This window comes from Numenius arquata, chromosome W (genome assembly GCF_964106895.1).
Source record: "Numenius arquata chromosome W, bNumArq3.hap1.1, whole genome shotgun sequence".
Taxonomy (NCBI): Eukaryota; Metazoa; Chordata; class Aves; order Charadriiformes; family Scolopacidae; genus Numenius; species Numenius arquata.
Genome location: NC_133615.1, coordinates 19,499,029 through 19,512,048, shown reverse-complemented (window position 1 = coordinate 19,512,048; position 13,020 = coordinate 19,499,029). Strand labels below are relative to the sequence as shown.

The 13,020-nt window shown below is 43.1% G+C and overlaps 1 protein-coding gene across 2 annotated transcripts in view; it reads right to left on the bottom strand.

Moving 5' to 3' along the window:
* Positions 1–13,020, bottom strand: part of LOC141476609 (zinc finger protein 462-like) — a 78,414-nt gene that overhangs the window by 16,960 nt on the left and 48,434 nt on the right. For both annotated transcript variants that reach the window (XM_074165373.1, XM_074165374.1), the window contains exons 7-8: positions 5,910–6,171; positions 2,633–2,769 (exon numbers count right to left, since the gene is read on the bottom strand). In XM_074165373.1, the coding sequence (XP_074021474.1) occupies positions 2,633–2,769; positions 5,910–6,171 (399 nt within the window). The remainder of the gene's footprint in view (positions 1–2,632; positions 2,770–5,909; positions 6,172–13,020) is intronic.

Genomic DNA, 13,020 nt, shown 5'->3' with positions numbered 1-13,020 from the left:
GTCCATCCGTTAACGTGTAGGACCTAAAAGCGGCACCTTTTGGCTCGCTAGCATTGCCTGCTATTAAGAAATTCCCGATCGGAGACCTGTATGTGTGTGTGCGCGCACGCTTATATGTTTTGCTTAGGTATATACATGTATATGTATTAACCCGTGATTTATACCTCTAGTCATCCATATATGTATTGATTTGGGATACCTTCTAGTGAGTGAGTGTGAATCTTGCCATCTTCAAATCTGTAACTAAGTCGCTGTTCAATTGTTTACTCACTTTGTAAACCCCTAAACCGGTTAACGATTAAGTAAGTGCTGCTAAAAATTCAACCTCTCGATCTACCTTATATGATTAATAAATTTTGAATAGCTGCTAAATCATAACCGTGTCAAATATTTTAATCCGCGACAGGCACTTCATGATGGGAAAATTTGCTGGAAAGGATAATAAAAGCTAATTGCACTGCCTGGACTAAATGAAAGGCCAACAGCTCTGCTGGGCATGGAGCAGGAGTTCAGTCTCCATCACGGAACTTTCAAGAGCTCACAAGATTTGCCTGTTATGAAAGCCAAGAGGAATTCAAGAGCCAAATCTCTTCTCATTGTTTGCCTGTAAAGTGGCTACTGAGTCTGTAATTTCCATACTCACTCCCTGCTTCAGCCCACAAAGGATGAATTGTGCTTGACCAACTGGACTGCCTTCTATGATGAAATAACTTGCTCGGTGGATGAGAGGAGAACTGTGGACATCATCTACCTTGATTTTTAGCACGGTCTTTGACATAGTCTCCAACAACACCCTTGTTGACAAGCTGGCAAGATTTGGACTGGAAAGATGGACCACAGGATGAGTAGAAAACTGGCTAAACTGAGCCATTGACTACCCCCTTTTGAGGTAAGAAAAGTCAGCCTGTCAGCTAGTCACAAGTGGATTTCCTCAGACGTTGATTCTGGATCTGGTACTATTCAATATCTTTATAAATGATCTGTATGACAGTACTGAATACACCCTCACCAAGCTTGCAGATGACACCAAACCGGGTGGGGAGAGGTAGATACACCAGAAGGAAGAGCAACCTTACGGAGACCTCGACTGGCTGGAAGACTGGGCCAACAGGAACGGATTGAGATAAACAAAGATAAATGTCTAGTCCTGCACCTGGAACAGAATAATCCCAAGCAGCAGTACAGGCTGGGGTCTAACTGGCTGGGGTGGAGCTCTGCTGTAAAGTACTTGGGGATCCTGGTGGGCAGCAAGCTGAATATAAGACAGCAATGTGCTGTGGTAACAACGAAGGCAAACCAATCCCTAAAAGGTAGTTATAGAGAAGATGGAGGTACTCCCTACATAAGGATGTGTGGTGACAGGACAAGAGGCAATGGGCACAAGTTGCTTCGGGGCAATTCCATCTGGATATAAGAAGAAGATTCTTCACCATGAAAACAATTAAACATTGGAACAGGTTATCCAGAGAAGTGGTGGAATCTCCCTTGCTGGAAATATTCAAGACGGCTTGACAGGGCCCTGGATAACCTAATCTAAGGTCCTGCTTCCAACAGATGGTTGGACCAGATGATCTCCAGAAGTCCTTTCCAATGTAGACTTTTCTATGATTCTATGAATCAAAGTTAAATCGCTCTGGGGAACTGATTGAGCAGAGCAGGTGACACATGATAGAAGGCTCTCAGTGGCAAACTGGCAACATCCTGCTGGCCATAACGCTTAATAATGTTGTAGCTTGGTAAGAATCAACTTCTGTAGCTATTCACCAAGAGGCAAATAGTCTTCATTTCAACTGCATGCTGCCAAATCAGGGACTTGAGATGCCACCATTTTGAAAGCTATAATGTAAGTTAGAGCTCTATAACTGTTTTCTCCCTTTGCTGGAGGGTTTTTTGCATAGGAGAGAAATTAATACAGAAAATGGATGAAAACCTTCAATCTTCTGACTTTATAACAATGTACTGCTTCCTCTACCTGGAGAACAAATGTGCTTAGACCACAGCTTGATACTGTCCTTATTTTATCAATCCAAATGGCTACAAGTAAGGAAGGCTATCTGAGACTGTGCAACATCCCTCAGTCCTGTCTGCGCAGCAGCACCTTCTTTCTGTGCACATTAAACCCCATCAAAATCCTCTGCTTTACCTGCCACAATTAGACACAACAATAGGTTTTAATCCGGATATATACACCAGAAAGAAAAAAATTAAGGACGGACCTTAATTCCTTTAGTCTGGGTGCTGCATGCCTGAGAAAAATCCTTGCCCTTCCCTCAGGGGCCTATAAAACTCTTTAAAGAGTGTTTATGATAGCAAGCACTTTACAAACACATAGGAAACAACCTTGTCCTAGGTCCGAGTTGTAAATTAGTCTAACTCTTGCTAAAAAGGTATTTGATGACTGTTGACCTCTCTAGAAGAAAAGCTTAAAAAGAATTTTAAATCTGTCCCACTTCTACATTGGTAAACTTTATATTTCGCAGAAAAGAAGTAAGATGTACTTAGTCCTGATCTATTCAACATATCTGAGCTCACATACAGAGAAAAAACTTAATGGATCAATCTGAAAGAGTGGTGTTCTGTTCAGCATTCTCTTTGTCAGATATCAGATATCTATATACAGGGACATCTTTACCTCTGTGCAGAACTATATGATCAATCATGTTATGCTTGTATTTGGTGTGATATAGGCAAAGAGGACAACGAAGGTCTTTAGGTCCTTCCTCAGGAACTGCCGAATGTCCAGCTTCCACGTGCATAGTAAAAGCAGATCTGTGAAATGGGAGGGAAACATGGAAGCAGTCAGAAGAGGTGTGTACGGAACACTGAAGTGTCACAGCTCTATTACAGAAGTGTTGTATACAATGGTACAGATACCACTCAGCCTTCTCTTCATAAAGTCACATGGCATTTCAGCAGGACTACTCAAATGGCTATCACATGAGCATAGGTATTTGCAGGCTCATATCCCTAAGTAAATGAACACACATTCTGCACAAGATATCATTTTGCAGTGATTGCTCTATAGTCACATTGCTGTAGTTAAGATGGCAAAAGTATTTCCGACTTCTGTGCTTGCTATTTGCTTGCCTTTGGCAAAGAGAGACATTTTAGCAAGTTGAGTAAAATCCTTTCAACCATCCTAGACTTTGAAGGGTGAAAAAAACTTATTTCTGATGGCAAAAAATAAATAAATCCTCAACAACCTCTCTTTTTGTAGGACTAGGCCCACAACAGCTGAAATGTTCAGATTCGAGATAGGAAATAGACTTGCGTCTAACAGTAAATTTGACACCAAGTTGATAAGTTTGAAAGTCTGAATTATGAGGACCTGAAAATGCAAGACTGAGAATATTCCACAAATGAACAGTACTTTTGCACAACAAATCTCATACCATTAGCTGCATACTTAAAAAATAAGAGAGGAAAAAAAATGTAAAAAATACACGCAGAGGAAATTAACTATGCATCTATCAAGCCACAAGGTCAAGTACTAAAATGAGAGGTGTTTGCAAACTTGGGGGAATTAGATATTTTTTTTTTCCTGGGGTAGTGCTAAAGCTTGCAAGAGCGAAGCTGCTGGCTGCATTAAATTACAAAATTTAAAGGCCCTTTGAAAGTTCTCCAAGTCTGTTAGCTTGAACGCAAAACTTACAAACACAACTGGCTTTGGGCCTGATCCAATGGTCATTGAAGCCAACAGGTAAGTTTTTATCAACTTCAGTGGATGCTTTTGTGTGTTTAATTGTCTATGGCGACTGGAAGTTGCTTTTTTTTAAAGAGAGCTCACGTGTGTATGTTGTACATTTAAGGAGGAAAGACTTAATCCCAGAAAGTTTGAGACACCACAATAAAGAACACAACTCTATGTAACTATGAAAATATGTAATTACAGCTCGATTTAAGGCAATTTTGTTTAATCCCGGTAGGAGAAAAGGGCAACAGGGAAATGTGAAAAGATACATTGGACCTGTCAAGAGTTGGAAATGCTTAAAACAAATAATAATCTGGAGCAGCGATAGTAATAGTAATCTGGAATTAAACAGCAAGTTATGCCATGTAACCAGCAAGGAGCTGAAGCAACAAAGCCTGATCCCTTATGGATGTATAGCTTGAGGCTGCTCTTGTACGAGGTCTCTCATGTCTAATGTCCAGCATACAGCTAGACACATACACAATACAATGGTGGAGTTCCCCAGGGCTCAATTTTATGGTCAGTTCTCATCAGTGTTTTTATAAATGACCTGGACACGGGAGTTGAGTGCGCACTAAGTAAATTTGCCAGCAATACTAAATTAGGAGGAGCTGTTGATTCCTTCGAGGGTAGGGAGACCTTACAAAGAGATCTTGATAGATTAGAGCACCGGGCAATCACCAACTGTATGAAATTTAACAAGGACAAATGCTGGATTCTGCACCTGAGACAGTGCAATCCTGCATGTATGTATAGATTGGGGGATAAGAGGTTGGAGTGCAGCTGTGCAGAAAGGGATCTGGGGATTTTGGTTGATGGTAAGCTCAATATGAGTCAACAATGTGCCCTGGCAGCCAAAAGGGCCAACTGTATCCTGGGGTGCATTAAGCACAGTACAGCTAACCAATTGAAAGAAGTGATTGTCTCACTGTACTCAGCATTGGTGCAGCCTCACCTCGAGTACTGTGTGCAGTTATGGGGTTCACAATATAAGAATAATATAAAAATATTAGAATGTGTCCAAAGGAGGGCAACAAAGATGGTGAAAGGACTAGGGGGCATGACTTATTGGGAGAGGGTGAGGATACTAGGTTTGTTCAGTTTAGAGGAGACTGAGGGGTGACCTCATTGCTGTTTACAATTTCCTCATGAGGGGGAGCAGAGAGGGAGGTGCTGATCTCTTCTCGGTGGTGTCTGGTGATAGGACACGAGGGCTTAAAGCTGAAGCAGGGGAAGTTCAGATTGGATATTGCTCCCCAGGGAAGTGGTCATGGCCCCAAGTCCACCGGTGTTCAAGAAGCATTTGGACAACGCTCTTAGATATATGGTTGAACTTTTAGGTTGTCCTGTGTGGAGTCAGGAGTTGGACTCGATGATCCTCGTGGATCCCTTCCAACTCAGGATAATCTATGATTCTGTGATTCTAATAGAAAAGGTTGAGCATAATTCTTCAACAGAACCTCTCTCCTTTACCCAACCACGCTATCTATTTTCACAAATCTCTTAAGGACATAATAGCTTTGAGACCTTGAATGTCAGCTAAGGGGGCTATGACCGAGGGTTCAAAATATCAGAAGGAAACTGAGAAACAGTACAACTGCATAAATCTTTTTTTCCTTAGGGAACATGGCTAAACACACACACACGTGAAACTTTAAATTTTGCAATGGTTAATTGGATTTGCTGAAATGTTTCTATATGCTATCAGGCACTTTGGAGTATGCTTTATATTTCAGCCAGATAAATTGCAGGGGGGGTGTGTGTGGGGGGGTGTTGGGATTATGAGAGCTTTCTTCATAGAGGGAATAGAAATTCTGTAACCTACCTAGAACATTTGACTGCCCCATGCCTCATGCTAATTGTTCCAAAAATATGCCTTATACTCCTCATACTCGATGGTGAGGACCAGCATCTAATTACAAATTGTGAGGGGGGAAAATCCCCCACTCCTTGTACTATTTACTGTAGTGGGTACCACCTACTGCAAATGCTTTTCTCTTCAACAGATGGTACAGGCTGTTGTAGGAATGAAGAAAAACAATTATATGGATGCTGCTATGATCTGGTATGGCGTTTCCCATGTTTCCCTTCCTGGTCACCACACCTGGTGTGTCTTAGCTACAGCCAGTTCTCACAAAGATTTCAGAAGTCTTCTGAAGTGCTAAAAAAAAAAAAATCCCATTAGAAGTTCAGTTTATTTATTTTGCCCAATACTTACTTAAAGCCTGTATAAAAGGAACAATCTTTGCACTTGAACAGTTTCTTCCCTCCGTGCTTGTCACGGTAATGACGTCGAATGCTCTGTATGTAACCCGAGGAGAATTCACAAAATTCACAGTTAAGGATAGCTTCTGTTTTTTCCACTCCCGCAGCACTCCCAGAAAGTGGGATTCGGCTGAAGTTATTGTTCCTGGCCAGAGCTGCAGACTGGTAGTGGTTCAACTGTTGCTGAACATCAGGAGGTTCCGAGTATGAAGAGTCTATAAAGAAAGAGAGAGACAAGTTGTCATTCCAGGTGGCTCAATAAAATTTAAAAAGATTCCAGGCCTGCTCCAGCAGGCAGCCTTCTGAAGAGATAAGAGGATTACCATTTCTTCATCTAACCTGATTTGTATTCTACAATGTAAAAGGTGGTCAATTGAGATTAGGCTTTTAAAATCTGATCTGGGGAGGGATAAATATACAAGAGTAACCTATTAAAGACAGAAAGAAAAAGGAAATGGATACAATATTTCCCTCCCCCTTATACAACCCAACAAAAGGCTGTCACACCATTTTAAAGATATTTAAAAAAACACATAGACTGGATATGTTTCGGCACACAGAGTGAAAGCTAGAATACTTTATTAAAAAAAAAAAGGAGGGGAGTCTTGGAAGTTCAGCTACTTTGTCCTATATAATCCACAACTGCCCATGAATGGTACAAATGAAAGCAGACAAAGCACAGATGAATTTCAGTGTGACATAACTGAAAAAATAACAAAAGGCTCTTTTCTTAAACTTTTTGAAAAGGAAAACAAAAGATGATTAAAAAAAAAAAGTCAGAACACAAAGCATATCATCCACCTCCCATTTTGATGGGTGATTCATTTCCAAAGTATAATTCCCTGAGGTTGTGTACGTATTGAAAGGCTGAGGGACTTGGGTCTTTTTAGCCTAGAGAAGACTGAGGGGGGATCTGATCAAAGCCTATAAATACTTAAAGGGTGGGTGTCAAAAGGATGGGGCCAGTCTTTTTTCAGTGGTGCCCAGTGACAAAACAAGAGGTAACGGGCACAAGCTTGAACATAGGATGTTCCATCTAAACATGAGGAGGAACTTTTTTACTTTGAGGGTGGCAGAACACTGGAACAGGCTGCCCAGGGACAGCAGACAACGAACGGAGCTGACGACGAGCCTCAGCAGAATTTCGGTGATCAGTTCCCTTCAACGGCTGCCAGCACTGGACGACTGATTGGGTACCTGAGACTTGTTCAGGAGACAGACAAGCAACGTACCGCAGGGGTCCGTGAAGAGGTCTGCGGGGAGAGACCATTGAAAATCTCACCGGTGAGTATGATGGGAAACTCAGGGAGTAAAGGAGGGAGGACACCCAGGGAGGGCAGTAAGGGAAAGTCGGGAAAGGGTCTTGACAACTGGGATGACAATCTCGAAATACCCCCGGAAAGTCCCTTGGGGAGAATGTTAAGATCTTGGGGAGATCTACACATTCACCCAGAAATAACTATGGAAACCATGGTAAAGTATTGTTATTTTATCTGGCCCGAACATAATTTGCAAAAAGGTTTTAGATGGCCTCCTCTTGGGTCAGATGATGCTACTCTTTGTCAGTTTTTATGCTTATACTTGAACAACACTGAGAAAGGACTTCTTGAAAAAGAATGTGGGGAAATATGGTTAAGAGCGCCACCAACAGGAATTTGTGTAGTCAGAGGCAGAAGAAATAAATGAGAGTCGGAAAATGGGGAGAGAAATGGAACAGAGAAGGAGACGTGGGGTGTTAGGATTGGCAGAACAGGCCTTTGGGCAAGTTGGTTAGAAAGGCGCAGCAGGTGAAGAAAGGGCAAAGACGAAGGCAAGAGGGATGGCACAGCTTTTACAGACTCCAAAGGGAAAAATGCAGGGACCCCCAGGATCGAAGGGGAGGGGGCAACCACCAGGATTTAACAGAAACGTGTCTTCCTCGGTGGGGAGGGGTCAGCCCAGGCCTCTGTTGGGAAGAAATCAGTGTGCTATTTGCAAGAAAGAAGGACATTGGAAGAGAGAGTGTCCGCGGAGGCAGGTGGATCCTAATGAGGAGGAAGTCCACTGGTTGATGGAAATGGATTGTTGGGGGTGTCAGTAACTTCTTTACTTTGAGGGTGGCAGAGCACTGGAATAGGCTGCCCAGAGAGGTGGTGGAGTCTCCATCTCTGGAGACGTTTAAAACCCGCCTGGACACGTTCCTGTGGAACCTGCTCTAGGAGGACCTGCTTTGGCAGGGGGGTTGGACTAGATGATCTCCGGAGGTCCCTTCCAACCCCATATCATTCTGTGATTCAGTCTGTGATTCTGTATAAATTCTCTAAAACACATACTTGTTGGAAATTAATACCATCCATTCTAACCAATTAATAAAGAGAAACAAAAGGCAAACAGGCCTGTACAGCACTCAGACTTCATTTGTCTTCCAGAGAGTAAAATGGTTGCTTTCTTTTCTCACTACCATATAGATAGTTATATACGCTTTAGAAATGAAAACCAAACCAACAGCAACAACAAAAAATACCAAACAAAACCAAAACATAGGGAGGAAAATGTCTCCAGGCTCCCCAGCTTCATCATCAGATGTACAGCAGAGACGTGAAAGCTTCTGGTAAATTGATTCAAGTTTTTTTGTTTTGTTTCTTCTGAGTCGCATGAGCAGAAACTGGATCATAGTATATTTATCCTCTTTGTTCTCATTACTTCTACAGCAGGTTTGCTCACCCCAGACGGTTCACAATGAGTTCTACCAATTCAAATCTTAAGGCCTTGTGTCACTCATAGCTGCTTCCAGCCTGCCATAAGGCAAATTAAAGCAACTGTGGGAAAGAAAAAACCCACACTTCACACCAAAATTTTATCCAATAAAAGAAGTACATGGCACTCCTGCTCAAACATATTTAAGAAATACACAGGCAGCCAGTGGTGGCTGGAGAGGCACTTTGTGTGTGGGGGTGGTACATACACCTCTGAAGGTAATGCAGCCTGTGGGCAACCCATGCTGGAGCAGGCAGACAAGGCAGAAACCGTTACACATATCACCTCAACCTTTTACACCACCCATTTTCTTATTAGAGGAATTTTTGACAGACTGAGTGTAACTTGTGAAAATAAGGGAAGATGAGACTTGGGAGGGGAGAGGATAGGTGTTTGTTTGTTTGTTTGTTTGTCTAATTGTCTTCTTTTTTTCCTCAGTGCCCAAATCAGTGATGGGAGGTTTGTGCTGGTTAGCAATAAATTAACACAAGCAAAATTCCCCAACTTTAAACTGTTTTGCCCACGACAGTAATTAGCAGAGAATGTGGGCAACACCAGGAACTGTCATGGGCTGGATCTAGAATAACTGGAATGATTTTGAATCTCCAGAAGGAGCCTTGATTCTGTTATTGGGAAATTGTGGTGGCGTACTGTGGTGTGAGTGGCGGGCCCGTTATGTGTTTTGGGGGGGATGAGCGTGAACATTGAATAGTTGTGAAAAGAAGGGTCCAAAGGGACCCAAGAAAATGGTACTGGGATGGAAAGATGATTGGAAGGAGATGAGATGGTGCTTGCTTCAAGCCCATGTTTTAGTTGCTTGGAACCTGGACCACCTCCCAGTACAGATTCCAAGAAAATTAGCCTGGGCCTTGCAGAGAAGAGGATACATATAAAACACTAGGAGAGAGATGTGCTGCTTTCTGTGAAGGTATGCCAGCACATGTTGTAGGTAAGCTTTAAGCGGAGCTCAAAAAATATTTGCAACAGAGGTTGCAAATCAAGCTGATATTCTCTCCCAGAGTAATGGCTTGCTAAAGGAAGCAGTAATAAATGCTCAGTGCGAAAGGAAGAGCCTTAATCAGACTTTAGTAGCTAGTGGCACTAATTAGCCAGATTAAATACTATGCACTGAGCCACTACAGGAACAGTCAGCGAGCACAAAATGTCTGGTGTGACTGCTATTGACTAGACTGGGATCCTGAAACCTGGGATGATGATATTTGGGACTCTAATGATGAATTAATAACAGAAGTCTATCAGGCAGCCCCTAGTTACTGTAATTAAGTAGACCTATGCAAACAGGGGCATTGTTCCCCAGAACATGATCACTCAACAGGTTCTTTACTCAGAGAAAGATTAAGGCTATGTGGGAAACTTACCATCAACACCCTCAGGAAACTGCCTTGCAGTGGCTATGGAGGTGCTGGGAAACCAGAGGAGGTGGAATACAGCTGATGGCTCAGCAGAGCAAAGCTCTTGGGGTTTGGGTCCTATGCCACTTATAAACGCTGCCCTATATAATGGGGGTGGATTTGGGGATCAGCTGACAGAGGGATATGTTAAGAAATGGTCTGATCTTACTGATCCTAAAAATAAGATATCCCTGTGGAGGGACTGGGAAGAAGGAAGTAATCTACTGCAGTTGCTTTGGTTGATGGAATGTGTTCACGGGAGGGAGGGATGTGGCCACTGATGCCATGGCCCAATAGCTCTGATGGTTAGACAGAGTTGTTAATGCCCTTCTGGTATCACCTGACAGCTCGGTGGAATGCCCTGTTGATCAATGAGTGATCTGTATGTACTGTATTAGGAAGAGCATTGTTGGTAATGCTAAAGTCCAGTGGTCTGGTTGACCTTGGAAAAACCATCAGGAAGATATGGGAATTCTCCATGCTCCTGCCCTATACACTAGGACTTGTGGATGGTCCTGAAGCAAAAGGGGGAGAATATGACTAAGTGGGATGAAAGAAACCCATTCGATATCTAGCACTGTGAGTCAAGGAATTGCTAGTGCAAGGTAAAGGTCAGAACTCAGTTAAACCACTGTCTCCTCCTGCTCTGACCTCCAGCCCACATACTGTTTGGGTAGCTGAATTGAATTTACTGTGTTATAGAGGCCTCACCACTGGCCTGGCAGCAAATGGGGATAACTGAATCTATTGGACTATCTGGGTACCTCAACAGTATTATGCCCTAGCACACGTTGCCCTCATCATGCAAAAACCCTGAGTTTTTATATATGCACATCCCTGGTTATAGACAATTGACCAAATCTTTATCTCAAGTAACCTGGAAAGAGTTGATTTGAACAGGCAGAGAAACAGCAGCAAGCTTTTGAGCAGATCAACCAGGAAATAGCCCATGCAATGGCATTAGGACATATCTGGGAAGGTAGTGATGCAAAACATTTGTTATATACCAGTGCAGGAAAAAACAGCATCATATGGAGCTTGTGGCAATGAGCCCCTCGAGATGGGAGGGTGGCCATTGGGATTCTGGAGCCAGAGTTACAAAGGGTTAGAAAATAATTATATCCCTCTGGAATAAGAAGTCCTAGCTGGAGGTGTTCTGAGTGCCACTGAAGTATTAGGCACAGAGCAGGCACTGTGGTTATGCCCCAGACTGCTGGCCCTGAATTTTATGTTCAAGTATTCAAAATCCAATGGGGAAAGAACTACCACTGCTATGTGGCAAAAATGGGTCCTGGCTCTTACCCAGTAGGCACATACTGGTTCAGGCTCCAGACCAGGATTAATTCAGCTTGTTAGTCAGTGGCCAGCAAATCAACAGTAGAAGGAACAGTGAACTTGGACAGTTGATGCCCCAGGATATGATGAAGTAAGTGCAAAAAATAAATGATGGAGTTCATTTATTGACAAATCTTGTAACATCACAGCAGGAAATAGGAGATGACAAGCCACTTCCTGGAACCCCTCCACAGAAGTTGCAACTTGCAAAGGGACAGGATGCTCCAATCAGTTTGCAGAGGTAACAGTGCAAACAGTGGGGACCCCCAGCCCTGCACCCAGACTGCATAATGTGCAGCTGGATCTGCTACATTGACCCATCCAACTTCCTACTGGTTCATGCAGGATCATGCTGTCCCCCCTGTGGAACAGGGAGGTCATGTTAGAAACCATTATGCTGACCCACCCAGCTTCTCCCCTGGACTATGTTGTCCCTCCCATGGAACAGGGAAGTCATATCACTTGTTAACATTAATTCTATCTGTGCTTTAGTATCTGAGCCCATTTAGTCTCCACACTGTCAATTCGGTCTCAAACTGCAACAATGAAATACTGCAGTTTGCTGGTATGCTTACTGGAAAGCCAAAGGAAGTCTTAGCGGCTCAGTAAGGGGTGGAGAGAGACAATATATCCAGAAGTGCCTAAAAAGCAATTTTGCCATTCTGAAAAATTTATCCAGTGTATAGGCACAATGACGCACACAAACTGTCTACCAACTCTGCTGAAAGTCATCATCTCTTTCAAAAAAGCCTACATACATGAAAGGAACTCATGGTCTCCACTATAATGGAACACAGAAAATGTTGGTTTCATACACACCTGGATACCATAGGTCCATACACAGGGAAAAATTTATAATGAACCCCCCCTGCTAAAGCAAAATGAACATTCAAGTTTTATATGCTACATAGAAACTATGAAATGTGTGTCAGTCTTAACAGTAGAGAAACCATGATACTTTCAAAAAGAAAAAAATATTTAAAATTAAGGTTCTCATTCACAGAATCACAGAATCACATGGGGTTGGAAGGGACCTCTGGAGATCATCTAGTCCAACCCCCCTGCCAAAGCAGGTACACCTAGAGCAGGTTACACAGGAACTTGTCCAGGCGGGTTTTGAATGTCTCCAGAGAAGGAGACTCCACCACCTCCCTGAGCAGCCTATTCCAGTGTTCTGCCACCCTCAAAGTAAAGAAGTTCCTCCTCATGTTTAGATGGAACTTCTTATGTACAAATTTGTGCCTGTTTCCTCTTGTCCTGTCACTGGGCACCACTGAAAAAAGACTGGCCCTGTCCTCTTGACACCCACCCTTTAAGTATTTATAAGCATTGATCAGATCCCCCCTCAGCCTTCTCTTCTCCAGACTAAAAAGACCCAAGTCCCTCAGCCTTTCCTCATAAGAGAGATGCTCCAGGCCCCTAATCATCTTTGTGGTCCTCTGCTGTACCCTCTCCAGCAGTTCCCTGTCCTTCTTGAACTGGGGAGCCCAGAACTGGACACAGAATGCCAGATGGGGCCTCACCAGGGCAGAGTAGAGGGGCAGGATAACCTCCCTCGAACTGCTGTCCACACTCTTCTAG